Source organism: Colletotrichum acutatum, assembly GCF_030867785.1.
Source record: "Colletotrichum acutatum strain CBS 112980 chromosome Unknown BDZ83scaffold_56, whole genome shotgun sequence".
Taxonomy (NCBI): Eukaryota; Fungi; Ascomycota; class Sordariomycetes; order Glomerellales; family Glomerellaceae; genus Colletotrichum; species Colletotrichum acutatum.
The window spans coordinates 216,741-242,007 of NW_026849050.1; the positions used below are offsets into that span (position 1 = coordinate 216,741).

The 25,267-nt window shown below is 53.9% G+C and overlaps 11 protein-coding genes across 11 annotated transcripts; 8 read left to right on the forward strand and 3 right to left on the reverse strand.

Annotated features, from left to right (window-relative positions):
* Positions 1-376: 376 nt before the first annotated feature.
* BDZ83DRAFT_752948 (4-hydroxyacetophenone monooxygenase) lies at positions 377-2,285 on the forward strand (the record flags this gene model as incomplete). The annotated part of the gene is made up of 2 exons (XM_060514277.1): positions 377-685; positions 756-2,285. The coding sequence occupies 2 exons, from the start codon at positions 377-379 to the stop codon at positions 2,283-2,285; spliced, it is 1,839 nt and encodes a 612-aa protein (XP_060364176.1).
* Positions 2,286-3,317: 1,032 nt separating this feature from the next.
* Positions 3,318-5,057, forward strand: BDZ83DRAFT_652528 (major facilitator superfamily transporter; the record flags this gene model as incomplete). The annotated part of the gene is made up of 6 exons (XM_060510531.1): positions 3,318-3,381; positions 3,447-3,675; positions 3,757-4,268; positions 4,325-4,404; positions 4,466-4,686; positions 4,763-5,057. The coding sequence occupies 6 exons, from the start codon at positions 3,318-3,320 to the stop codon at positions 5,055-5,057; spliced, it is 1,401 nt and encodes a 466-aa protein (XP_060364177.1).
* Positions 5,058-6,158: 1,101 nt separating this feature from the next.
* On the forward strand, positions 6,159-7,947 carry BDZ83DRAFT_752950 (dibenzothiophene desulfurization enzyme A; the record flags this gene model as incomplete). The annotated part of the gene is made up of 7 exons (XM_060514278.1): positions 6,159-6,225; positions 6,284-6,424; positions 6,478-6,682; positions 6,734-6,746; positions 6,797-6,856; positions 6,908-7,642; positions 7,723-7,947. The coding sequence occupies 7 exons, from the start codon at positions 6,159-6,161 to the stop codon at positions 7,945-7,947; spliced, it is 1,446 nt and encodes a 481-aa protein (XP_060364178.1).
* An 845-nt stretch (positions 7,948-8,792) lies between these two features.
* Positions 8,793-10,944, forward strand: BDZ83DRAFT_363686 (acetyl-CoA hydrolase). Its single transcript, XM_060502592.1, has 2 exons — positions 8,793-9,384; positions 9,454-10,944. Exons 1-2 carry the CDS (start codon positions 9,191-9,193, stop codon positions 10,841-10,843), a joined length of 1,584 nt encoding a protein of 527 aa, XP_060364179.1. The 5' UTR covers positions 8,793-9,190; the 3' UTR covers positions 10,844-10,944.
* Positions 10,945-11,288: 344 nt separating this feature from the next.
* On the reverse strand, positions 11,289-12,599 carry BDZ83DRAFT_720208 (uncharacterized protein; the record flags this gene model as incomplete). Its single annotated transcript, XM_060512257.1, has 1 exon — positions 11,289-12,599. The coding sequence occupies one exon, from the start codon at positions 12,597-12,599 to the stop codon at positions 11,289-11,291; it is 1,311 nt and encodes a 436-aa protein (XP_060364180.1).
* Positions 12,600-13,751: 1,152 nt separating this feature from the next.
* Positions 13,752-15,349, forward strand: BDZ83DRAFT_363875 (uncharacterized protein). Its single transcript, XM_060502593.1, has 2 exons — positions 13,752-13,822; positions 13,918-15,349. The coding sequence occupies exon 2, from the start codon at positions 13,947-13,949 to the stop codon at positions 15,330-15,332; it is 1,386 nt and encodes a 461-aa protein (XP_060364181.1). The 5' UTR covers positions 13,752-13,822; positions 13,918-13,946; the 3' UTR covers positions 15,333-15,349.
* Positions 15,350-15,413: 64 nt separating this feature from the next.
* Positions 15,414-16,412, reverse strand: BDZ83DRAFT_563736 (uncharacterized protein; the record flags this gene model as incomplete). The annotated part of the gene is made up of 1 exon (XM_060503587.1): positions 15,414-16,412. A coding segment is annotated over one exon (999 nt), but the record flags the coding sequence as incomplete, so codon positions are not given.
* A 430-nt stretch (positions 16,413-16,842) lies between these two features.
* BDZ83DRAFT_363886 (uncharacterized protein) lies at positions 16,843-18,208 on the forward strand. The gene is made up of 3 exons (XM_060502594.1): positions 16,843-16,878; positions 16,933-18,084; positions 18,143-18,208. Exon 2 carries the CDS (start codon positions 17,153-17,155, stop codon positions 18,026-18,028), a length of 876 nt encoding a protein of 291 aa, XP_060364183.1. The 5' UTR covers positions 16,843-16,878; positions 16,933-17,152; the 3' UTR covers positions 18,029-18,084; positions 18,143-18,208.
* A 121-nt stretch (positions 18,209-18,329) lies between these two features.
* On the reverse strand, positions 18,330-19,901 carry BDZ83DRAFT_752956 (uncharacterized protein; the record flags this gene model as incomplete). Its single annotated transcript, XM_060514279.1, has 2 exons — positions 18,330-19,411; positions 19,472-19,901. 2 exons carry the CDS (start codon positions 19,899-19,901, stop codon positions 18,330-18,332), a joined length of 1,512 nt encoding a protein of 503 aa, XP_060364184.1.
* Positions 19,902-21,496: 1,595 nt separating this feature from the next.
* BDZ83DRAFT_752957 (uncharacterized protein) lies at positions 21,497-21,934 on the forward strand (the record flags this gene model as incomplete). The annotated part of the gene is made up of 3 exons (XM_060514280.1): positions 21,497-21,677; positions 21,751-21,839; positions 21,896-21,934. The coding sequence occupies 3 exons, from the start codon at positions 21,497-21,499 to the stop codon at positions 21,932-21,934; spliced, it is 309 nt and encodes a 102-aa protein (XP_060364185.1).
* Positions 21,935-23,242: 1,308 nt separating this feature from the next.
* BDZ83DRAFT_363912 (major facilitator superfamily domain-containing protein) lies at positions 23,243-25,144 on the forward strand. The gene is made up of 3 exons (XM_060502595.1): positions 23,243-23,589; positions 23,643-24,576; positions 24,633-25,144. Exons 1-3 carry the CDS (start codon positions 23,415-23,417, stop codon positions 24,991-24,993), a joined length of 1,470 nt encoding a protein of 489 aa, XP_060364186.1. The 5' UTR covers positions 23,243-23,414; the 3' UTR covers positions 24,994-25,144.
* The last annotated feature ends 123 nt before the right edge of the window (positions 25,145-25,267 follow it).

Sequence of the window (25,267 nt, forward strand, 5' to 3'; positions counted from 1 at the left end):
TACTTGCCCGCAACATTGGATAGCGGGGTTATGAAGCTCCAGCATCTATTGTGGGATGGAGGGCTGATTCCTTTGTGAAGCTTTCGCTTTGATGCTGCGAGATAACAATGGCTCTTCTCTGATAGGACGGCGAGGTGGTCCCTGGGTTGAATCATACTCGAGACCACGGAGCGTCTTCCCTCCAAGTGCGTGTAACGCGTTCGAGCACGACTCTGACGTGATTCCGATGTCCGGATCGGCGAGGGGCAGAGTCGTCGGCTAACAAAATGTGGCTTTCCCATCTTATCTGCTGTGAGATGTGAGCGGAGTCTATCATCGAGACCTGTAGCTTACACGTTCGACTTGAAGCATCGCCAGAGCATTCACAGTCCTAATCATGGGTGACCATATTGATAACACGCCCTCACAAGTCGCGGAGCAGAAGGAGACTCCGATTGAAGCACCCTTGAAGAACGGACTCGACAAACAGACTCTCATTGACCGCACTGTCGACTCACTTCTCACACCACCAAAGTCCATTTATGATGATTATCCGATCAAGCTCATCGACAGATATATAGACGAGCCATCGGAATTGAGAGTTGCGGTGATTGGAGCAGGTCTTTCAGGCGTTCTTGCTGGCATCCTCTTACCGGCAAAGGTCCCGGGCATCAAGCTCTCGATTTACGAGAAGAACGCCGACGTGGTATGTTTTTCACAAAGCTTCGGCTCGGGAATGCCACAAGAAATCCTCTCACTAACATCAACCTTTTCAGGGCGGCACATGGTTCGAAAACATCTACCCAGGCGTCCGTTGCGACGTACCAGCCCACGTATACCAGTCAACCTTCGACCCCAACACACAATGGACGGAGGAATTTGCCCAGGGGGCCGAGATCCGCGACTACTGGCAGGGCCTGGCACGGAAGTACGACGTTTACAAGCACCTCCATCTCGCACAACGGGTTGAGGGCTTGAACTGGGTAGAGTCGCGCTCAATCTGGCAAATCACTATACGCGACCTCGCAACAGACGCAATTCGCACAGAGGAGGCCGAGTTTGTCCTCACAGCCATAGGCCGCTTTAATGCCTGGAAACTACCAGACTACCCCGGTATTAAAGACTTCAAGGGAGTCCTCAGACACGCCTCAAACTGGGACCCAAGCTTCGACCCAAGAGAAAAGAAGGTCGCGGTGATTGGTAACGGCGCCAGCGGCATTCAACTTACGTCAAATCTTCATAAAGTCGTCTCGCGCCTAGACCACTACGCGCGGAACAAGACGTGGGTGACAGCCTCCTTCGCGGGCGACGAGACCTCCATCGAGCCTATCGTTATCCCAGAGGAACTCAGAGAGACATTCCGCAAGGACCCAGAAGCGTACCTTCAGTACCGCAAGGAACTGGAGAGCAAATATTTCCGTCACTTCAGCGGGTGGCTCAAGGGTTCTAGTGAGAACGACGAGGCGCGAGAAAAGTTCCGCAAGTTCATGAACGACAGACTTACCAAGAAACCCGAGCTCATCGACGCCCTCATCCCAGAGTTCTCGCCCCACTGCCGTCGTCTGACACCCGGGCCGGGCTACTTCGAGGCCATTTCTTCCGACAAGACGGACTACATCCAAACACACATCAAGCGAATCACGGAGACGGGCATCGAGACGGAAGACGGCAAGCACCGTGAAGTCGACGCAATCTTTTGCGCCACAGGTGCGAATGTCGACATGGCGCCTCCATTCCCCATCACAGCAAAAGGCCAGGACCTCCGCGAGCTCTGGCGCCCCGATGGACCGTATACCTACTTCGGCTCCGCAACGCCCGGGTTCCCCAACCTGCTCTTTATCCACGGTCCCAACGGGTCGGGACGCTCCGGCACGGTCCCGCACAACGTTGAGAACCAGATTACGTATTTCGCACGCATCCTCCGCAAGGCGAGTCGCGAGGGCATCAAGACAATTCAGCCCACCAAGAGGGCGGCGGACAACTTTACGGAGTACTCTGACGCCTTCTTCGCGACGACGGTGTTGTCGGAGAATTGTAGCTCCTGGTATAACAGCGGTAAGGCCGGCTCGAGGATCCACGGGTTGTGGCCTGGGTCTGCTACGCTGGCGACGATTGTGCAGCGGGAGCCGCGGTGGGAGGACTTTGAGTATGAGTACGTTGGGGACTCGAAGAACCCGTTCTTGTGGTACTTTGGACTTGGCTGCACGAAGAGAGAGCTGGACCCGGAGGCTGACGTGACTCCTTACCTGAAGGCTGGAGGTGTGGATGTCAAAGATGTCCATGAGAGTTGGCATAGTGTTCCCTAGACTTCGCGTAGAAGCTCATATATACATGCGCTACGATGAATGCAACAACATCAATAACATTATGATCACTTGACAGAGATATCTCGAGTGCATGGTCTGCATCATAGGGGATGTCCTGGGTAGACTTGCCGCTGCTTGCTTGATAGAGCTTAGGTGGTCTCTGGCAGAAGCATCTGTGGTACTTAGACATCGTACAGTGCTTTGTTCCAAACTACCGAAAAAGTCTCGAACCATTAGATTGATATCAAATGCCAAGCCATCAATGTCGATGGTGCCATGCCGAACTACGAACCCGAGAAACAGGATGAGCCAAACGGCCCATTCTCAAGCCACCAGGTTCTCACCCCACGTGGATGCGCGATTTGACATGCCAAACGTTCCCAAAGCCTTGGAACCAGATGTCGTGCTTTTACTTCTAGCGTGTGAAATTCGAGACAGTACCATGGTGGTGGTGTTGACTGTCGACTCTATTGAGGTGATTGACAAAGTGTCGAGGGCGGTACTCCGGAACCCGTGCGCCGGCAGCGGAATGGCGTGCTGTACCCAGCTGATTTCGCAACCCAAATTCGCCGGAGATTTCCACAAAGTCGTCTTAGCGAGGACTCACTTCAAACGCTAAGCTATTGGAGAATTGGAGTAAGCCTGGCAGATGGTACCGGGGGTAATTAGAATAGGCAAAGGATGGTCGAAGGGAAGAAAAAAAGTTTGTCTGGACCCTGCAGTCTGGGCCCGGCATGTGTCAATGGCAACCATGTAACTTTGAGAAGACTGAGCAATTGGGCTCGAAGAGCAGAGACAAGCAGTGAGGTTGGTCTGACTATGACATCCATCTGGACAATCCCTGCATTTTCTGTCTCTTCTGATATGATCCATAAGACGAAGGATTCCCGTCTCTGCTGCGACTTCATCTACGATGGACGACTCGGCAGCTTAGGTCTTGGCTTTCGAAGATATCCAAACGCAGTGCTTCTCTTCCTTCCTTCGTCCATCTAGTCTTGTGTTACACTCGATCATACTCGGACGAGCTTCACAATGGCAGAATACGCCGACCCAACAAAGGGCGATGTTGTCCCTCCCAAGTCGGAGCGTCATCCAGGTTCGTCAACGGTGCAAAGGCACTACCTGTATCATCACCAAAAGACTAACGTAAGGATTCAACAGTGAAATGGTACCGCTCGACGTTCTACAACATGACCATCCTCGGTCTTTGCAACCTCGCGGCCCCAGGTATCTGGGGCGCCATGAACTCCCTCGGCGCAGGCGGCGCCGCCTCGCCCAAGGTCGTCAACGCCGCCAATGCCCTCACATTCTGCCTCATGGTGGTATCCTGCTACTTCTCGTCCGTCATCGTTCACTACATCGGCATCAAGGGCGCTCTCATCTTTGGAACGTAAGTTCAGCCCACCTTCCCAACCCACGAAAGAGGAAGAACAACGCGAGGAACACGAGCTAACGTTGACGAATGTAACAGCATCGGCTACGCCCCCTTCGCAGCTGGCCTCTACACCAACAACCGCTACGGCGTCGAATGGCTCATGCTTCTCGGCGCCGCCCTCTGCGGCATCTCCGCCGGCGTCTTCTGGATGGCCGAGGCCGCCATCGCCATCGCCTACCCGGAGCCCTGGAACCGCGGTAAAGCGCTGGGCTACTGGCTCACCTACCGCCTCTGCGGCCAGATCCTCGGCGGTGCCATCAACCTCGGCCTCAACGCGGACAACGACCAGGCCGGAAAAGTCTCGTACACGGTGTTTATCATCTTCATTGCGATCCAGGCTGCCGGCCCGTTTGTCGGGTTCTTTTTGAACAAGCCGGAGCAGGTGGAGAGACAGGATGGCAAGAAGGTTAGCTTGGCGATTTTGGAGAATCCGTGGTATGAGATCAAGGCTACGACGAGGAACTTGTTGAAGCCCAAGTTCCTTTTGATTGTGCTTTGGATTGGGCAGGCTGTGTTTGCGGAGGCTGTGTTTTTCACGTATCTTGCTTGTAAGTCTTTCCAAAAGCTTTCCTCTGGGAGACTTGATGCTAATATTGTACTGCAGCATGGTTCTCTGTTCGATCTCGAGCTCTCGGATCCTTCCTTTCCGGCATTGTGGCCGTGATTTCCGGCAATCTTCTCGGAGTAAGTAGCTCCCGCAAGCTCGTAGCTAGAACCAAGAGACAGTCACTGACGATGCTGGCAGCACTGGCTTGATCGCGCCAAGGTGTCACTCAAGCTCCGCACGAGATCGACCTTCTGGACTCTCGTCGTCACTCAGGGCGCGTGGTGGCTCTGGGCAACCATCCTCGCGACACGGTTCCGCCAGACCCGCCCGGTCCACGACTGGGCCAGCCCTGGCTTCGGAGCCGCCTTTGCAGTCTACATCTTCCTCACGATCGGATTCCAGATCAACTATCTCTTCCTGTACGTTGACTTCCTGATGGCTGGCTACCGCCATGCTTGCCAAACGTGCGAACACCGACTAACATGACAAAAACAGGTACTTCATCGTCACAAACCTGGCCGAAGGCGAAGAGGAAGTCATCCGCTACGCCGCCCTGCTCCGCGGAGTCGAGTCGGCATGGCAGGCCGTCAGCTACGGCCTCACATCAATCACCCTGTTTGGCGAGGTCGGCGCCATCTACCTCAACTTTGCGCTGTGGGCCGTGGCCATCGGACCCGCGTGGCTGGTCCTGAGACACTTTGGCTCCGGGCTCTCGGCGCACGTGGAGGAGGTGCGCGAGGTGAGCGGTGTGGTGTCTAGCGAGGATGGCGAATCGGACGTGAAGCACTAGACAGTAGACGGGTGGGATAGGATGCGAGTCAGTGTTGGTGATACCCGAGTTGCTGGGACGCGGTGCCGGCTGGGGCAGACACCTTCTGTCAGCTTGATGCCGATCGTCGAGACTGGGGTTGCGATATGACTATAGAGATTAATGATTCCCTGTTTCTCCGCGCTAGATAATGTCTGTATGAACCTTAATTAAATGAGTTTTCCGAACATCTGTGTCATGTGTTGATGTACTGCCAATGAGGTGATCACCAAGTCGAAATCATCGTGAGATGGACCGATGCTCAGGTCAATGGACGAATAAAAGCTTCAGAGAGACAGTCAATTTCGCGCTTCGAATTGCCCCTCAAAGAGTTGCCTGCACTGCTGCCATATTGCGGATATTAACCATCCGCCAATCTGTCGCGCGGTAATCTGCAACTCTCTGGTTGGGCCATGTCATCGGGGCTAACATGACGTGATAGCCTCACGTCGGGAACCTTCAACCCCACGACCTGCGGTTGCCGGCGGGAGCCGCTGTATCTTTTTTTCACCTAAGGCATCTTGGCTTGCGAATTACAGCTTAACCGCCTTTTGCAGCCTAAATAGCTGAATGCTTTACATGGAGCTTTTCAGGAGCTATCATTCGAAGGTCCAGGCGAGCTATCGAACAGGAGCTTCCCTGGAAACAATCAGACAGGCGGATTACAGGGGTCGTCGGCATTGGCGTGGGGTCCGCCATGGCCCGTTTGTGCGTCGTCGTGCGTCTTGCGCCACCGAGCCGTCCGGTGGCATCATCGCCCCGGCTCCACGGTGCCGGACCCACGCCGAGTATCGGGAGGGGCAATTTGGGGTAAACTTCGACATGATCTGTGTAAGACCATCGCCGGGGGGTGTGTCTCCAAAGGGACGTCACGTCGTTCGACGCGAACCCCTCCATGTTACCCCGCGGTGGCCGTGGTTTCGCTAAAGGATTGTAGTAATAGTCTGGAAAAAGTTTTGTTGTATTTTGTTGTCGCAAAAAGCCAGAAACTTCATCCCTTTTGGAACCTTTCTCAGGAGCACGATTGATTCTCGCGAACTTAGAGACTCCAAGTACGCCAGACGCAAGATACTCGAAGAAAACATGGCCGACACGACGGGAACCGCAAAGCCGAAGAAGAGCCTCGTGCTCAATGCCTTCGTTGAGATGTGTATGGCAGCCAGGTCTCGCCGCAGAATCTCGTATTGAAGCTGACAGTTCCTATGTAGGCAGTGGACATCAGTCACCCGGACTCTGGAGACACCCCGAAGACGAGTCGTGGCGCTTCAACGAGATCAGCCACTGGGTTGAGCTGGCTAAGCTTCTCGAGGAGGCCAAGTTCCACGGCGTTTTCATCGCTGATGTTCTTGGTGAGTTTGTCGTTCAGGAGATCGAACTCGGAAGATCAGCTAACACGAAGTAGGCGGCTACGATGTCTATTCGCAGTCCCTCGACCCCGCAAAGGTTTCCGGAGCCCAATGGCCCGTCAATGAGCCTTTGGCCCCCATAGCTGCCATGGCTGCGGTGACGAAGAACATTGGCTTCGGCGTGACGGTATCGACAACATATGAGCAGCCGTACCACCTCGCCAGGCGTTTGTCGACCCTTGACCACCTCACGGGCGGTCGGTAAGTGGCCCAAGTACCGGTCGCAAAGCTCTCCTGCTAATAATCTCATAGTCTAGGTTGGAATGTCAGTCTCCACGCGGAATCTCTTGAAGAAGCGCATACTGACCAGCACAGATCGTGACAAGCTACTTGGATTCCGCAGCAAAGAACATGGGTCTCACCCAGCAGCCCCAGGTAAGATAACACGGAGCCATCTCACGATTCAGGCACTGCTAATAGAAGCAGCACGACGACCGATACGCGCAGGCCGAGGAGTACATCAAAGTAATGTACAAACTCTTCGAGTCCTCATGGAGAGATGACGCCGTCAAGCTCGACCGCAAGTCAGGCATCTACACCCAACCCGACCTCGTCCGCAAAATCGACCACAACGGGCGCTTCTTCAACGTTCCTGGCCCGCACATCGTCCAACCCAGCCCGCAACGCACCCCTCTCCTCCTGCAAGCCGGAACCTCCAAGGCCGGCAAACAATTCGCGGCGCAGCACGCCGAAGCCATCTTCGTCTCGGCGCACGCGCCCGCCGTGTGCGCAAAGAACATTGCCGAGATCCGGGAGCTCGCGCGGACGCAGTACGGCCGCGACGGCAAGGACATCAAGGTACTCGCGCTCGTGACGCCTATCCTGGGCGCTACGGAGGAGGAGGCGCAGGCGAAGCTGGCTGATTACCGCAAGTACGCCTCGCACGAGGGCGCGCTGGCGCTGTTTGGTGGCTGGACGGGTATCGATTTGAGCAAGTATGGTGACGAGGAGGAGCTGAGGCAGGTGGAGAGCAATGCTGTCAAGTCGACTGTTGAAGGGTACGCGCGGTTCTCGCCGGGTACGTCGAAGTGGACTAAGCATACTATTGCCGAGCACGTCAGCATTGGTGGCAACGGGCCCATCTTTGTCGGTACGGCTTCGCAGGTTGCTGATGGGCTGGAGACGTGGATTGAGGAGGCGGATGTTGATGGATTCAACTTTGTAAGTGCCCAAACCGTTGTGTTGGACTTTATTCCTTGGCTTTATTGGCGGAAGATGATGATGCTGACTGTTGATGCTAGGCGTACGCTCTGTTCCCCCAGTCCTTCAAGGACATTATCGATCTTCTTCTGCCTGAGCTGCGTCGTCGCGGTCTCTTCTGGGACGACTACGCGGTTCCCGGTGGAACGTACAGAGAGAACTTTTACCGCAAGCAGGGCCAGTCGGGACCGCTGGACGAGCACGTCGCGGCGTCATACAGGTGGAAGGCGGGAGTTTCGGCTGAAGAGGCGAAGATTCCGGAATAAATGGTCAGGATACGTCGTGATTTAGATGCATGTACCTAGGCTTTGCCGAAACGCATCGAGGATGAGTAAAAAATGTAAAAAGAAATAAAATGAAGCTATTCCCAACTTTCCAGACCTTGCAATTGACGGGTCTCCTTCCTCTTTGAGTCTTGAAGATGCGAGAGGGTGAGAAGGGCAATTCCTCGTTCCAGACATACCTTACGTAAGATAAGTACGTAGCATACCATGGAGCCAGATCGACCGGGAAGAAGTGGATCTGCCTCGACGAATGAGACGACGCAGCGTACTCTTAAGGCCGAGATTCGTCCGGCCGAGCTGTGCCGAAGGTTGAGCTCGCATCTACGGAAGTTTGAAAAACGACTCCAGTTTATTTTTGTCTGGCATCTCGGGAACCGCCTTGACGGTGGGGGCTCTATGCCATCTGGGTACTCGAAGCTTAGGAACATGAATTTCAAGATATCTATGAAAGACCACGAGAAAATGCAGAAATTGCGCGCATCAACAGACAATACAAAAAATAGTGGAAAATCTCCTGACTGAACCTCAGCCCAGATTTGCTTGGAAAACAGCGGAATTCACGAGACTTGATTGGTCAATGGCTGTTGACTCTCGGATCAGACCGAGAGGATGCGTGTTCAGGTACCTGAAGTTGAGCCCTATAGGCTGCCGACAGCAGACTACCTACTCAGGCACATTGCAAGCCTTAGACAGTAGCGAGAGAGACAAGAATGTTTCTCGCTCTAGCGGCGGGCATGCGGCTGCGTCCTTGAGGATGTTACCGACTGTTGCCGAGCCGCAAACCATCATTCAACCAATCATACTCTCCAATCTGATGACATAATCCTTCAAGGGGCATTCTCTACCTCTAAGAAAGCTTGGAGCTATCTTGGAGCTCCCTGGTCTCCAAGGGTTGGTGCTGCGTCATTCCCCACCGAGGGGCTCAAGGAGTGACCTGATCTTTTTCCCATACCTTGACTCTTGACTCTTGGGCTTTTCTCCTGAGTCCAGAACTGAATGGGGACGCGCTTCTTCCACCGGAGCCAAACAGAACTGACAGTATAAAGTCTCGCCGGCGCCCACTTTCTGCCCCAGAACAACCCCGTTCTCCGTACCTTCCTCTCCTTGTTGTCGTCGGCCAGGCTTCGAACATACATCCTCTCCTCTCCCCTCCTTTCCACGGGCATCGACCCTCTGTGAAACTCTCCACTCCTCACTCTCATTTGCGTGATCACATCTCTCGACCATGGCGTCTCCCATCGCTTCCGCCGCCCTGCGGGCTCGCGTCAAGCGTCCCTCGATGCTCAAGAAGCTCACCAAGCCCCAGGATCTCCTGCAGCACTTCCCCAATGGCGCCTACATCGGCTGGTCCGGCTTCACCGGCGTTGGATACCCCAAGAAAATGCCCACCTACTTGGCGGATCACGTTGAGCAGAACTCGTAAGACATTCCAGGCTTGCTCGTAGATTTGTCCGCCGGAAGCTAATTCGTACTGTTCCCGTCGACTAGTCTCCAGGGCCAGCTCAAGTACAGCCTGTTTGTCGGTGCCTCCTCTGGCGCTGAGACCGAGAACCGTTGGGCCAGCTTGGACATGATCAATCGTCGAAGTCCCCATCAGGTCGGCAAGGCCATCTCCAAGGGCATCAACGAGGGCAGAATCCACTTCTTCGATAAGCATCTGTCGCAGTTCCCCGTCGATCTCGTATACGGGTTCTACACCAAGGACCGCCCAAACAAGAACCTTGATGTCGTCGTAGTCGAGGCCACCGAGATCAAGGAGGACGGCAGCATTGTCCCCGGCGCCTCGATCGGTGCCACGCCGGAGCTTGTGCAGATGGCGGACAAGATCATCATCGAAGTCAACACCTCGCTGCCCAACTTTGACGGTCTCCACGACATCACCATGACCGACGTGCCCCCGCGCCGCAAGCCCTACCTCATCACCAGCGTCGAGGACCGCATCGGAACAAACTCCATCCCCATTGACCCCGAGAAGGTTGTCGGCATCATCGAGTCCGACTACCCCGACCAGACCGGCCCCAACACTCCCGAGGACGACGGTTCCAGGGCCATCGCCAGACACCTGATCGAGTACTTCGAGCACGAAGTCAAGCACGGCCGCCTGCCCAAGAACCTCCTGCCCCTGCAGTCCGGTATCGGCAACATCGCCAACGCCGTCGTCGGCGGTCTCAAGGACAGCAATTTCTGGAACCTCAAGGTCTGGACCGAGGTCATCCAGGATACCTTCCTTGACCTCTTTGACACGGGCCACCTCGATTTCGCGACTGCCACCTCGGTCCGCTTCTCGCCCGAGGGCTTCAAGCGCTTCTACGACAACTGGGAAAACTACCACGACAAGCTCCTCCTCCGCAGCCAGCAGGTCTCCAACTCACCCGAGATCATCCGCCGCCTGGGCGTCATCGCCATGAACACGCCCGTCGAGGTGGACATCTACGCGCACGCCAACAGCACGTGCGTCATGGGCTCTCGCATGCTCAACGGTCTCGGTGGCAGCGCCGACTTCCTACGCAACGCAAAGTACAGCATCGTCCACACCCCCTCGACGCGCCCTTCCAAGACGGACCCCCACGGCGTCAGCTGTATCGTCCCCATGTGCACGCACATTGATCAGACGGAGCACGATCTGGACGTCATTGTCACCGAGCAAGGTCTCGCTGATGTTCGTGGCCTGAGTCCCCGCGAGCGTGCGCGCGTCATCATCAAGAAGTGCGCCCACCCGGTGTACCAGCCCATCCTCCTGGACTACTTTGAGAAGGCCGAGTTTGAGTGCCTGCGCAAGGGCATGGGCCACGAGCCTCACCTCCTCTTCAACTCGTTTGATCTCCACAGGGCCCTGGCTGAGGAAGGCAGCATGCAGAAGGTCAAGAGCTTCAAATGAACAGGCCAGCATCGCCCGACGCCACAGTCAAGGATAAGAGCTTCAAAACAAACAGGAGCTAAAAACGTTAAGAGCTAGGCACCTAAAGGCATTGTTGGATTTTGCTTGCATTGGTGTATTGGTGCATTTTGCAGGGCGGGCCTGCGATCTCGGAGCATTGGTAGAATACCTAGTCCCTTTTTCTTTTTTGTTGATAGAAAAATGATACCTCGCTGGATAATGGAGCATTTACATTACATGCCAAGCATTGGCAATGGATCCCGCTTGCTGTCAAAAGTGAAGATCAATCTCTCAGCCTCCGATACCACGCAGCGCCGGCCCCCGGAGTTACCACTCGGTGACACAACCTCGGCCGCCCGACCCCCGACCCGGAACCCCGATAGTCTCGGCCCGTACCAACTTCGACTCAAAGCTCAAACCTCCAAACCTTGAACCCCCGGCCCCTTCATCTCCGACTACGCTCAACAACCTCCTCCAACGCATCAACCGCCTCCCCAGGCCCATCACCATGCCCGCCAAAATCCACGCTCACCCTCTCGGCCGCACTCCGGAACTTTTCGTCGTCAATGACTCGCTCCACCGCGCCTCTCAACATATTTTCACTTGGCGCGTCGGTCGCGAGATCGATCCCGGCGCCGCTCCACGCCACCCGCGAACTCACGTCGGCCTTATCCTCGCTCCGGCCCGCGCAGACTAACGGCACGCCGAAGCGCAGCGCCGCAAGAACGCCGTTGTAACCTGCGTTGGTAACCATTACGCCTACATGCGGGAGGAGGCGGGCGTGGGGGATGAAGTTGGCTACGCGGGCGTTTGACGGGATAGAGGCTGCTGGGAGGGCGGTCTCTGCGTTCGGGGTTGTGGCGATGACGAGGAGGTCTGTTCGATGGGCGAGGGCGGCGAGGGTCGGGGTGATGAGGTTTGCGGCGTTGGTTGCGTAGGTGCCTTGTGTTACGTGGATTACCTTTTCCCGCGGGTGCGCGAGCATCTCATCCCACCATTTCGGTAGAGGATCGAGCTCGTCTTCGTTGAAGAGCGGGAGGAGCGGTCCGACGAATTTCACAGCTGGTTGGAGGTTCTTGCGAGGGAATTCAAAGGCTGATGTCGTGGGCATGATGTGTAACACATCCGACCTCGTAGAATCGTAGAACCCCGACGCCGGCAAGGGAGGAAGACCGAGCTCTTCCCGATGGGTGTTGAGCGCGGCCGTGAGTTTCGGGTAGAGAAGCCAGCTCGCGGCCGTGTGCGCAAGGGCGTTGAGCCACCGGCCGAAGAAGGTCGTCGGGGGCGCCCAGCCGGTACCCCACGGCGGGACCTCCGGGTCGAGAGTGACGAGCGGGTTAATCCCCAGCGTCGCGTACGGTAAGCCCGTGAGATCCCGGAGGCAATGCGCACCGTAGGCGCAGAGGTCTACGAGAAGAATATCCGGCTTGAAGGCCGGCGTTCCGTTGGAGCCGTCGAGAACGGCGCGGTAAGCTGCGACTTGGTCAGGAACCCTGTCGAGAAACAGCTTGCGGAGGGTGGAGACGACGGCGGCTAGGCCCGAGGTCTCTGGGTCCGGCACGAGGGCGATCTCGTCGTGCGCGGCGAGCGGGGGCGGGGAGGGGATGAAGAGTGCGCCGGTTTGTGATATCATGTGGGCGTGAGAAGCGGATGTGAGCCAGGCTACGGTATGGCCTCTGCGGGTGAGGGCGAGGGCGATGGGTTGCATTGGGTGGATGTGGCCTGCAAACGGCATCGTTGCGATGAGGACCTTCATCTTAGTTTGAGTTGCCGGAAGTAATCCGGGGAGAGTGTGTGCTCCGTGCGGGTACTATCGTTGGTTGAAGGCGTCCTAGATGGAGTCCTAGATGGAAATAGTGATGACTCTGTAACTATTTAGGTAGTCTCGTAGCATTGTCCACTAGGTGCTCTGAAGTGAGTTGTGATGATGTGAGAGTGATGCCCCTCTCCGCCGCACTACATAATCTCACCGAAGTGCGGATGCCCCGGTCGGCTAGTGTAGGATCGCACGTCAATTAAGGTTAAATGAGACGCTGCGATGGACGTCTCTTACCATCTCAGCATGGCAATTCAAACGAAACATCTTCTCCAAAAGAGTTCAATTGAGATGAAATATCTGTCTAACTGTAGTTGAGTCTCGTAGTCTTGGAAATTCAAATTATCCTGATATCCATGCTTCTGTCACCGAAGTGCCCGAAGTTCACTGCTCCGACCGAAGTTATGCGGGTTTTGGGTGAGATTTCACGCGGATCTTGAGCGTGAGGAAACACCGTGTTGACTCTCGCTGCTTGAGAGTACTGTCAAAGCCAGTAAAACATCGAATCTTCGAGGCTGGGAGAAAAGTGACAAAGTTCAACGTTTATGTTCCATCGGCAACTGTACCTCTGTCCCAAACTTTCTCCAAAGGCTATCCATGCCTTATAATTGCTCTCAAGTCCGCGGGCGCGAAGGACCATTGTCTCCCATATTCCAAATCGTAAGTAACCACCCTAGGTACTCAACGAATTCATCTCTCTACACACTCAGTTCGTGTCAAAAGAACTCGGCAACATACAGCCGTCATGATCACTGCAAGATATGGACCCACCACCATCTCAACCAATTGTGTAGATCGAGAATGTCACCAGTCCTTTTACCAAAATGGTTTTACCGTCTTCTCCAAGCTTTACTCAACCGCTGGCACATGCATTTATGCCAAAAGGCCGTGCCGCAATTCCTAGCCACCATGATCGTTATCAAATGTACCTCTTTTTGTCCCGAAATCGAATCATGCTTGTAGGATCGTGCAGTTGGCTGCTGACAGGGTAAAGAGTCCGCTATAGCCGATCGGCGTTAGCTGCCTAGAACGACGTGCCCTGGTCATAGAAAGCCCGGAAGGATTCAACATTTCAGGACAGATCTTACCATCCATCGACAACATCACCAGTCCGAGCACAACAGAATCGTGGCCTTTCGTAAAAAGAAATGGCATATAGTGCGGTACTTCCTGGTGCCATAATCTCACAATTCTGGAATCTTGTCCGAACCATATTTGCAGGCCAGATGCAAAGCCGATGATTAATTAAATATATCAGTCCGTCGCCAGCTATCGAAAACCAAAAAAATGCGACCGTTAATTCGCGGTATACTCTTCTTCTCCCTCCTCGTACTCGCCGCTGCCAAATGCCCAACATACATCGACACCGTAGTCCCCTCCGGGCAAACCCGACGCTATGGCAATCGCGAGCCCGGCGATCCCTTGCTGGCAACCATGCAAGACGTCCACAAAACCCTCTCAAACTGCGACTCCTTAAAGAGCCTTAAGCTCCGCGTCACCAGCCTAGGGTGCTCTGAACATCCTGACCGCTGGAACTTCCCACTCGACCTAGCCTCCGGGTCCACATACCTCTCAGAGCTAGAGTCGCTGGATCTGGAAGGGTACCATTTCGGCGATCGGCTATGGGACGAGGTCTTGGAGCCGCCATTCCGGACGGGTTCCAAGTTTTGGGATAGGATGGAGTGGATTGGCTCCGGTAGAGCCTGGAAGTGGTTGAGGTATCTCCCGTTATCCGCGGATCAAAAGGCCAAGACGAATCTGGACTTGTGGCTGGATGCCATGGACTTCGGGAGCATCAAGAATCTTACTCTGAGGCCCAGATTTCACGAGTATCCCGACGTGGCGAAGCTGATCCCACACTTTAAATCACTTCAGTCGTTAAAGGTCCACGGCGCCTGGGCAAAAGACCTCATCTTGGGGGTGCCCGAGAACTCGCTGACACATCTGTCGTGGATATCCAGCCACGAGACCGGCTCTTCCGTGTTGCCCATCATACGACACCATGCGCAGTCTCTCAAGAGTCTTGAATGGCGCGAGGCGGAAAGCCGAATTCGACAGCGTCGAGTGATGACGGCGGAAGAAATCGCAGAACTCGGCCGCATGGCGCCGAACCTGGAAAGTATCATACTCGACGTCAACCGCAATGGGACATGGCCGATGGAGCACTTTGACGCGCTGGTGACAAATTTCCCCAAGCTAACCAACGTTACGATCTTCTTGGAGTTTGCGAGCGAGTGCCGGCGACAGCTGGGTGCCTCCACGGAGGGGATCTATGGCTACGAGCAATGGAAAATGGGCGAGGCGTCGGATTGCAGCAGCGGAGTAGAGTCCATGGCCCAGCCACCGCTGGAGATGAAACAGGCCATGCAGCTGTGGGGACACTTGCGGGAGAAGAAGGTTGGCGATTTGTTGAAAAAGGTCGTTTTCTATGCGGGTGACTGGGAGCGGCCGTGGGATGGGGCGTTGGCTGAAAGTGCATGGCTCGAGGGCAGGAGATCATTCTTCTGGTGCGAGGCTTCGGACAACCCGCCGAAAAGATATAATGGCGGGTGTGTGGGGCTGATAGCGGATGTTCCTACGAGGGGCAGCTCCTCTGGGTATGATGAAGACGGATGGGATGCTCCTGGTTGGCATAGCGATCTGGCTCGGCGAGCCATGCGGATGGAGCTTTGATGTGGAGGACTCTTGAAGAGTAGAGCGTAAGAATCAAGATGGCGTTTTGTTCGATCCGGATGTTATCGCCTCCTCTGCGCGAGCGTCTCTTTCCATGAGCTCTCTGACCCAACTTCCAATGCCAACCGAGACGCAGACGGTACTCCACCTAGGCCCGTCACCGAAGCACACAAAGTTCTGAGACAGCCACCCCACAAGCGCCTGCATCATCTCGCCATCAGAAGGCGTCCCCTTCCCCTCCGCGACAGCCTGCATCCTCACAGCCTGATCAGTCGTAATCTGGTTGAGGATATTCCCCGCGACCTCTTCCGGCGTCTTCCAGTACCTGCTCGGCCTCCCCTTCTTCTCGCACTCATCCCTGACAAGTTGGTCAATTTCCACGCAGGCTCGCTCAGCGAACTGGTCCGAGAGCTTGCGGAACATGTACCCCTTGTTCTTGTAGTCAATCCTCGCCTGGGCGAGCGAGAGGAGGTACTTGCGGTCAGTGAGCTGCTTGGAGTGGCTGAACATGCGGTCCAGAGCTTTGATGGCGGGCGGAGAAGGGCGCGCGTCCCAGAGGTCGACGGTGTAGTTCATTGTGGACCAGAAGATGCATCCGGCGAGGGTATGCATGCCCGGACCGAGATAGGGGATGATGTCGAGTGGTGGTTCGAGGATGCGGATGAGGCGGTCTGTGTCTACCCAGAGGCCGTAGTCTAGGCGGGGACTTGATCTGCCGCTGGCACGGAGGCGCCTTTCTGATGTTGATGATGGATTTTCTGGCGCTATTGAGCGTTGGGTTGTTGCTGGTAATGGTGCCCGGGATAGGCTGTTGGGTGGTGATTTTGATGGTCCTACTTCTTCAACATCATGGTCGTCGACATCATCCATGGCATCATCTTCGGTGATGTCGGCGAGGTCTCGTGCACGACGGAGTGCGGCTCTTAGATCCTCCGACACGGGCTGTCCCTTGAAAGTCCTATTGATTTCGGCTATGGCATCCTTGAGATTTTTGTTCTCCTGCTCGAGCTTCTGAACCTTGGAAGCATGTCGCTTCCGGTACTCGCGCTGAGCAATGACACCGCGCTCGCGACGCCGGGCCTGGAACAAGTTAGTGAACCTTGTCTTCAGCCTGGGTGAATATCTCACTAGTTGCATTACCTCGACGTCGGTTGGACTCATCCCTTCTTCTTGGTACGGTCTCGTTATAGCAGTGAGACGTCACAGCAACTGAACGGACTCAACATGGACCAAATTAACGTTATCGTGGATGAGAAATGGCATGGGTGGTCTTGTCTTCGTTGACGTCGAGGAAGGATTAATCAGCGAGAACTGGGAGAAGATGGATCATGTCAGCAAGTAAGCTGGGGCCCACCCCGGCCGCCCGCCCATAACGTTATCCGTCTCACACGGCCCAGCGCCGGTCCAGCGCCAATGGTGTGGGTCTTGCCAACTTTTGTCCGAGGCCGATCGTTAAACGTTGACGGCTCTGAATGTTGTCCAAATTTGCAATCCTTCTTCCTTGAGTTCGGTAGTATACATTAGAAATACTGCCTGACATAGCAAGGTGATGACGCCCCAGCCTCACTGCCGGTATGAGCCATACTAGACGCTGAGAAAGACCTTAGTCGAGCGCTTGGCTTATGTCCAAACGGGAGGCATGATGTGTTCAATATCGGCATCAGCATAATCAATCTCTGCAATTTGAATACATAAGTGAAGGAGCAGAGGGAAGAGATGAGTGCACTGTTGATACATTTGCCATCGCCTCCGAACACCACTTCCGCTCCAACGCTTCATAAACATCATCAACCGCTTCAAGACTCGGAACAGCGGACATCATGTCTTTCCCTGCTCCCACCAAAACATACCGCACGCAGCCGTACGCCGCAATTTCCCCGTCTCGCCCGGAACTCTCAAGTAAAGGCAAAAGCGCCTTTATCTCAGGCGGCGGCGCAGGTATCGGCGCCTCCATCGCCAAATCTCTTTCAAAATCCGGCATTACGAGCCTGGGCCTCCTAGGACGCACGATCAAGTCCCTTGAAGAGACAAAGACTGCCATTGAAGCCTTGAACGCAGAGACAAAGGTGTTCCTCTATACTGTCGACGTCACAGAGGCAAAGGCAACCACCGACGCCGTCACCTCCTTCGCCAGCTCCGTCGACGGAGGCAAGATTGACATCCTCGTTGCCAATGCAGCTTACATGTCCGACCTCAAGACCATCACCGACTCGGACCCCGAAGACTGGTGGCGTGCTTTCGAGATTTCCATCCGCGGCAACTTCAACCTCCTCCGTGCATTCCAACCCGTCGCAACCCCTAACGCCGCCGTCATCCACATCTCCACGGCCGCCATCCATCTCCCCTACATGTTTGGCTACTCTTCCTACCGCGCCTCCAAGAGCGGTGCGACAAAAATGTTCGAGTACTTCCGCGACGAGAACCCGGGATTCTTCGTCCTGCAGGTACATCCTGGCCTCATTGGCGGCACGGTCATGTCGGAGAAATTTGCGCCGAGCGTGGAGAAGTTTGGGCTCACGTACGATGACATTGCCCTCCCCGGAGACTTTGTCGTGTGGGCCGTCAGCGAGGAAGCCAAATTCTTGAATGGGCGGTTCGTCCACGCGAACTGGGATGTTGAGGAGCTGGTGATGCTGAAGGAGAGTCTTGAGAAGGATCAGAGTCGGTTTACTATTGGATTGCAGGGTTGGTACTAGATCATGTGGGGGCTGGTCAGGTCTAGTATTGTAAGTTCTGCACGTAAGCATTGCACGTAAGCATCTGTGAAACTCCTCTATCGTACCTAGTAATCTCAGCGTACCTGTCCATAGAAGAGAAGACCGTGGGTATCTTCCGAAGCTCACTGAAACGACCTTGGCCAGCACTTTTCACTCGAGTACCCATAGAGCACGCAAATATAGCAATAAGAAGAGAATAGCAAATACAACATCCTCCCCGACGTCCAGGGATCCATCATTTCGCTGACATTCACACTGGATAACACCCCTTCTAAACGACTTACCGTTGCTTCCAGTGCTTCTTCCCTTGTGCGGAATGTTGACGCGTCTGCCCGTGGGTTGGACGAGGTTGCCTGCTCGCGGATGGCTCCGACCCAGGGGTCCAGAACATCTTCTCGAACTCCGATGGGATAGGCGCTTGCCTAGAAAATGTAGTCCAAACTTCCAACACCGTATTGTCCCACTTGGAGTTATAGATCGCACGCGCTCGCCTGCCTTGTGCTCTGGCCCTCTTTGCGTTCTCACGCAATAGCCCGAGAAGGGAAGCCAGCTTTTTCAGGGCTTCGTGGTTCTCCCATTCCCATTTCTCCATCAGCGGCCCGCAGTCTTCTATCCGAACGCCGGTAAACTCCCCAATTTCGTGTCGGCCTATGATAAGGTGGGGGGTCCTTCCAAAGTACATCTGATTCATTGCTTCCCATGGTTCCATTCTTGGCCGGGCCTTGAGCTCCATTATCACGGAAGGGGGGGTTTCTTGGCCCCTCTGGATAGCTCGTGTTTCGCTGCTGATCCTGGCTTTCCCTTTAAGAGTGTTCTTTTGGGGGGTACTTTGTATGACGCTGGGTGGTGCTTCAACGTCGGCATCGTTTCCTGTTGCATTCTCCTCCGGCCCATGGTAAGCACCATCGACCTCATGACGCACTAGGCACTTCATCTCGCCAATGTTGTACTGGATGACTCTCTGATGCGAGACGGAACTTTCGAGACCCGCGTCGTACTTAGTGAATGCTTGTTCAAATGCATGCCCCCAACTCTCTTCTCCAGGTTTTGGAGACATTCTGAAGCAATTATTCTCCTTGCGCCAGGCGATGAAGAGCGTGTTGTTGACCAGGTCCAATTCGACCCTGAAGGACTTTTGGCTTTTGCCTCTGGCAAAGTCAAAAAGGTTTTGCAACCCGCCCCGGCTGATGACAATGTCCACATCCTCAAAGTTGGCTGACGGATTCATGATGCTGGCTGCTCTCATCATTGGCTCGAATGGCATCACAGGGTTCCTGTAGACGTTGTGGTCGACGTATTGGATACCGTGATCGTGCTCCAGTTTGATAGGGAGCGAAGGCTTCTTGTATTTGGCAGCTGCGCCTAATATTTGTGCATGATCAGTTTAGAAGTGTGGTTAGACTCAACAAGAGGGTTTCTTACCAGGTACAAAGATCGTCGGCTCAAAGGCGTCTGACCAATTGTATGAGCACACAACAGAGAAGTCACTCACAGTCAAGGCCATTGGCCCTTCAATGGCTTCAATGAGTTGATTGGAAACAGTGCCAAAATGCTTGAAAGCTGCAATGTACAGCCAATCAGCCTCTTTCTTCGTGCCGCTCTCGACGCGTTTCGCAATGCCGTCGACATCTGGCTCCCAGAACGGATTCTTGGGTCTCTGCATTTCCCGTTTAAAAGGTGTCTCTGCAGCGGAATTTCTGTGGATCTCCTGTCTCGCGTCGTTCTTGATTGCTTTGGTGGGGATTCTGGGAGAATGATGCTTCGCGGAGGGGATCACCTCCGGAGATTGAGGCAAAAATGATGGACGAAAGACCCCTGTCTCGGGGTTCATGCCGGAGGCCTTTTCCCTCATTATGATTGACTGACTCACGTCTTATGGAATGAAAGCACGTCTAAGCAAGGCTAAATTTGAGTGCGATGTCAGAATACCAGATAACAACCGTAGAAGTCAAACCGAAGGTTTTGAGAGCTCCACGGCACATAATTACAATTGAGGCTTGTAATTATCAGTACACTGCACTTGGAACCCATTTCTATATAGAAGATTTCGGACATCAGGATGGAATCATGATTGCGGGCGGATTGAGACACGAAGGGGGCCGAAGACAAGAATTATCCAGACGAGGTCGTTTTTCACTCACCTTGGTCAGCTGACACACACTCAAAGCACGTGACGGCGTAGCTATTGTCGAAAAGATATCGAACACCTGATTCGAGTGGTTCTTTGAGACTTTGGGCGTGAAGTTGCAAGCATCGAGATGGAAACCTTGAACGAGTACTGTGTCATACTCTTTCTCTGGCTATCACCAGAAGTGGAATGCCGATCAAAGGAGGTTGAGGAAAGGGGTCCACTGCACAGGAGAGATGAAATAGACTTTTCCTAACCAGGGAGAAGCCCACTTATCATAACAGTTCGGCCAATAAGAAACCTTGCTTTATCAAGGTCGCCTCACCTCCAGCAACAACATCAAGTTCTCTAGGTAGGTATTGCTATGAGTTTCCGCGACGCATTTGATATTCCGCTATGGTTGGTAGAAACAAATAGACGATTGCGGCCGTTACTTTGGCTGGAGACTGGATAACTGCTATGGGTCAAAACGCCGAGACAAGTGGGTGGGGTATCCGATCTAAGTCAAAGCCACCTCCCGAATAGTCGAGCTCCGGATGAAAAGACCGAGAGGAAGCCACTACGACTATCGGGAGGACCTTGAAAAAAGCCGGGATTGCCCACAATCCGAGAATTATGCTTCAAGGTTGAGCGGTGCCTATATACACATCACGGGAATGGCCCGCACTTGGTCTCGTACCAATATCTGGCCCGACACGAAGTCCCCTATCCTATTCCATCGAATCCTACACCTGTAGCCATTTCGTGTAATAATTCATTGAACAACTATCTTGTTTGGTTTCGAAGAATTTTCGGCAAGTTAGATCCTCAGATACAACCTTAGTGGGATGACATAGGATCCAGACCCATGTCCAGGGAGCTGGCTGCGAGTCCAGAGCCGTTGGGATGACGGTGGTGGAGCCAAGACATCGTTCAGCCTCCCGGATGCGGCCCGCCAACGGGGCTCAAAGGCAAAAGATTCCCCAACCGGCGACTCTCCGCAGTGATCAGCTGGTCCACTATCACAATATGCGGTATGAGGCGCCCGTGTATTTGGCTCTCCGGATACTGAAGACCCCTTGGCGGAGACGAAAACGTACCTCTCCATTGTCCGAGGTGACAAGAATTCGGAACTCTTGCTTCTGCACTCACCACTGCAGACCACTTGATCACTGTCATTAGAAAGATACTTGGCATCATGTAAATCTATAAGAACCCCCTTCTCGTCTCACGGATTCAGAAAATTACCTCAAACACCATCACAGCACACTCGGCAATTTCAGCACCTCCATTTCCCTTCTCAAGTCTTTGACAAAAAAGGAACTCCCTTTTACCCCAATATGAAGGCCTCAACTGTTCTTCTCGGGTTCTTCTCCTCCCTCGTCATTGCCGCTCCGACTACCCCCGCGGACTCCAGTCTTGTTGAAAGACTCTCCATTCTTGCCCCGGTCTGTCAAGGAACTCCAGTATGCTGCTCGGCTGATGTCGTCAGCGGCGTAGTGTCTTCAAACTGCGTAGCACGTAAGATCTCCACATTGATCCCTGATTTGCAGGAGCCTGGTGTAAGTCTTCTTGAGCTGAGTAATGAACACAGCTGTTACGCCTCCAATCACCACCCTTGGGTTCCAAGCTGCCTGCCTGCTCGATGGGAATCGCATTGCCCGATGCTGCTCTCTCAGCGTTGTAAGTGTCCTAATAGTGGCCCTGAGTCTGTGCTGTGGCTAACCTCCAAACACTAGGCCGGTTTGGCAATCCTCTGCAAGGCGCCTGGCACCTAAAGAGCTCTCTGAGTATCTTGCCACGTCTTTGACATTTCCGAGAACATTGTGCTCCGACGGACGATTTCATTACTACTTAGGCTTTTTAATAATCTAATACTTGTCATTTCCATCCACGGCCTGAAAGCTTTGTTACATGGTATCTCATGCGCGCACATTATACGTAAGGAAGTATCATGATGCTTCGCAATTATTGGCTGTCTGCAATGTTCCGAGATCCAGTTCTAAGTCCTTGAATATTGATCTACATTGGAATCCGGGGCTCTGCGACACTGATGATACCACATGCGGGGGTGTCACTAGTGTATATACTCTCCAGCATCATTCTAAGGGTGGACCATGAACAGCACATGTATGGACCTTTGGTCGGCTGATGGAAGCCACCGTGTGTTGATTTCTATTGTTGCTAGTGCATTACAGTTTTGTTGATCGCACATGTGACATAATCTTTGCCGAGACGAAAGCAGGTTACAGCCAAGTGCTCAGAGGTAGACGATAATTCATCTACAATGCTCGGGCTGGGTTGAAACTTCCTGGAGGACACCGCCTCATGCTAGCTCAACTAATGATCAGAAATAGGACCTGTAGTTACTGGATTGCTCTTCACTCCTTAGCACGAGATGTTTGATCCAAATGAGCGATGCGCCGATTTAGAGGGAGACTCGGTGATACTCGGACACGGAGCCGGAAGATCCCGTGCGGGGCCGGGCACTCGTAGTCGGACGTCCCGGCGTTTAATCCCATTCTAACCAATTTACTGCTCACCGAGGAGATACAGCCCAGAGCTGGACGTTGAACTAGACTGTTTCCTCATGTAATACCAATCTGAAAGGGGTTCTTTGTTTCTGAATCTCAACGTCCAATACATCGGCTGCTGAGTCGTCTTCCGCCCTTATCCCGGCGGTTGGCGAGCTGTGGGGTTCCGGAACCCGCTTGGAGATGTCGCCATCGCACCCATGTAAGCACGACGCGATGTCGGACACAATACCGAACCCATCCATGGTCAAAGGCTCCAATCCACGTTTTTTCTTCGCATGTGCGCCGACAAACCGCGCCCTTGCCGGCGGCCTGCATCAGGGATAGGTCGTCCGACGATGAGCACCGCCCAGGATTGTCTCATTACGATTTACAATAACGCCACGCGAACCAAGCTTATTCCAGCCCATTGGCGGCCGGACTCAACCAATCTGAATTGGACCCGGTATCTGACGAGCTGCAGAGTCCAGAAACTGGGGTGGGGGTTCCAAGGAGTAGACACAAAGAAAAAAACCAGACTGGTGCTACATCACGGAGGTTGGCCGCTCGGGGAACTCTCTAGGGGGAGGAATGGATATCCCGCAGGACAATATGGGTAGAGCAATGCAGAGACCGAAGGAATCGGCAATGTCTTAAAAGCTCGACATCGAACGGACCCCATTTCCTCCCGCACTTGCATGACCTTTATCCATTGCGTCGGGATCGAAAAGCAACCTCAGCTACAATGTCGTCAATCGATCAAGCGAAGCAACCACATGAGGTTGATGAGGAGGTCCAGGATGTTCAACCTACGAAGCCTGTCTCACGATTCACTCGCTGGTACCGCTCGCCTCTTTTCAACGTCATCCTCGTGGGCTTGATCTCCTTCACTCAACCCGGTATTTGGAATGCCCTCAACAGTATGCGATATCCCTAGGCCTAAGAGAAATCACAGACTAATCAATACCTCAAGGTACCGGCGCTGGTGGCCAGCAAGAGCCTTACCTCGTCAATGGCTCCAACTCACTCACCTTTGGCATCATGGTCTTTGGCTGCAGTTTCTTCGCCATCATGGCCAACAAGATCGGTCTGAAGACGGTTCTGATCATCGGTACCCTTGGTTACGCTCCGTACTCAGCATCCATGTACGTCAACAACCGTTACGGCGTGGAATGGTTCGTGCTGTTTGGTGGTGCGACGTGCGGTATCGCAGCATCTGCGTTGTGGGCAGCTGAAGGCGCCATCGCCTTAGGATACGCCGACATCAAAGACAGAGGAAAGTTCACTGGTATCTGGCTCGGTCTGCGTGAGCTCGGACAGCTTCTCGGCGCCGCCATCCAGCTTTCGCTGAACGTCAAGGAGAACCAGCGCGGAAAGGTCGGATACTCGACCTACCTGGTCTTGATCGCCCTGCAATGCCTTGGTCTTCCCCTAGCGCTGCTCGTGTCTCCCCCGCAGAAGGTCATCCACAGCGATGGCAGAAAGGTTGCCGACCCTACCAAGAATAAGGCTGTCCTGGGAGAGTTCCGCAAGTGGTTAAAGCTGCTCAAGAAGAAACAGTTTTACCTTTTGATTCCCATTCTTGTCGGTTTTAATTGGAACAGCACATACCAGGGCATTTACCTGACCAAGTACTTCTCGGTCAGAGCGAGAACCCTCGGCGCCTTGACATCTGGCATCGCTGCATCTGCTGCCAACATTTTCTGGGGCTGGTTCTACGATCTGAAGTGCTTCAGCCGACCTCAGCTCGCCAAGATTACATGGTCGTGCTTCTCAGTCATCATGCTGGGCTTGTTCGCATGGCAGGTGGCCAACGAGAAGCTCTACGAGGATACGGTTCCCAAGGTTACCCTCGATTGGAGCACCCCTGGATTTGGACGCGGATTTGCAGTCAATGTGCTCTTCCGGTAAGTGCATCAATGTTCCGTATTCACCTTGTGTGAGCAGTACTAAAGATTCACAGCTTCATGAACGAGTCGCACTACATGTTCGTGTATTGGATCATGGGCACCTTCTTTGACGATATCGAAACTCTGACACTCGGCGTTGGTCTTGTCCGATCCTTCGAATCCATTGGCTCATGCTTGGCCTTCGGTATTGGTGCCGTCAAGGTTTCTCCGATGGTGAACCTCATCGTCGCCTTCGTCATGTTTGTTGTTTGCGTCCCAGCGACCTCGTGGGCCGTTCTGCTTGTGCCAGAGCGACCTGTCGACAACACGAAACTAGAGGCGGAGGACTCTGCTGTCGAAGACAACAAAGTAGTGGCAAGCCCAGTTGATGTTACCACGACGGCCGCCGCTGTTGATGGTCCTCGCAATGTTTAAGATGATACCATGGCATTTTTTCATGGTTCAGCTTCAGCCACACTAGACTGGTTGCCTGACGTAGGTAGCCATGCATTACCGATCTGTTGGCAATCAAAATATAAGTGAGACTGTCTTTAATATTCAAAACTACGCATTGGTGCATATGGCGCTTGCTATCTTGGTCTTGTTGTTTGTCCTTCCTGATCGAACTATTTACATTGTGAGGCTGAATATGGACATAAGAATCGGGATGAAAGTGTGCATGTCAGATGTTTAGTCTCCTCTCAAGCTG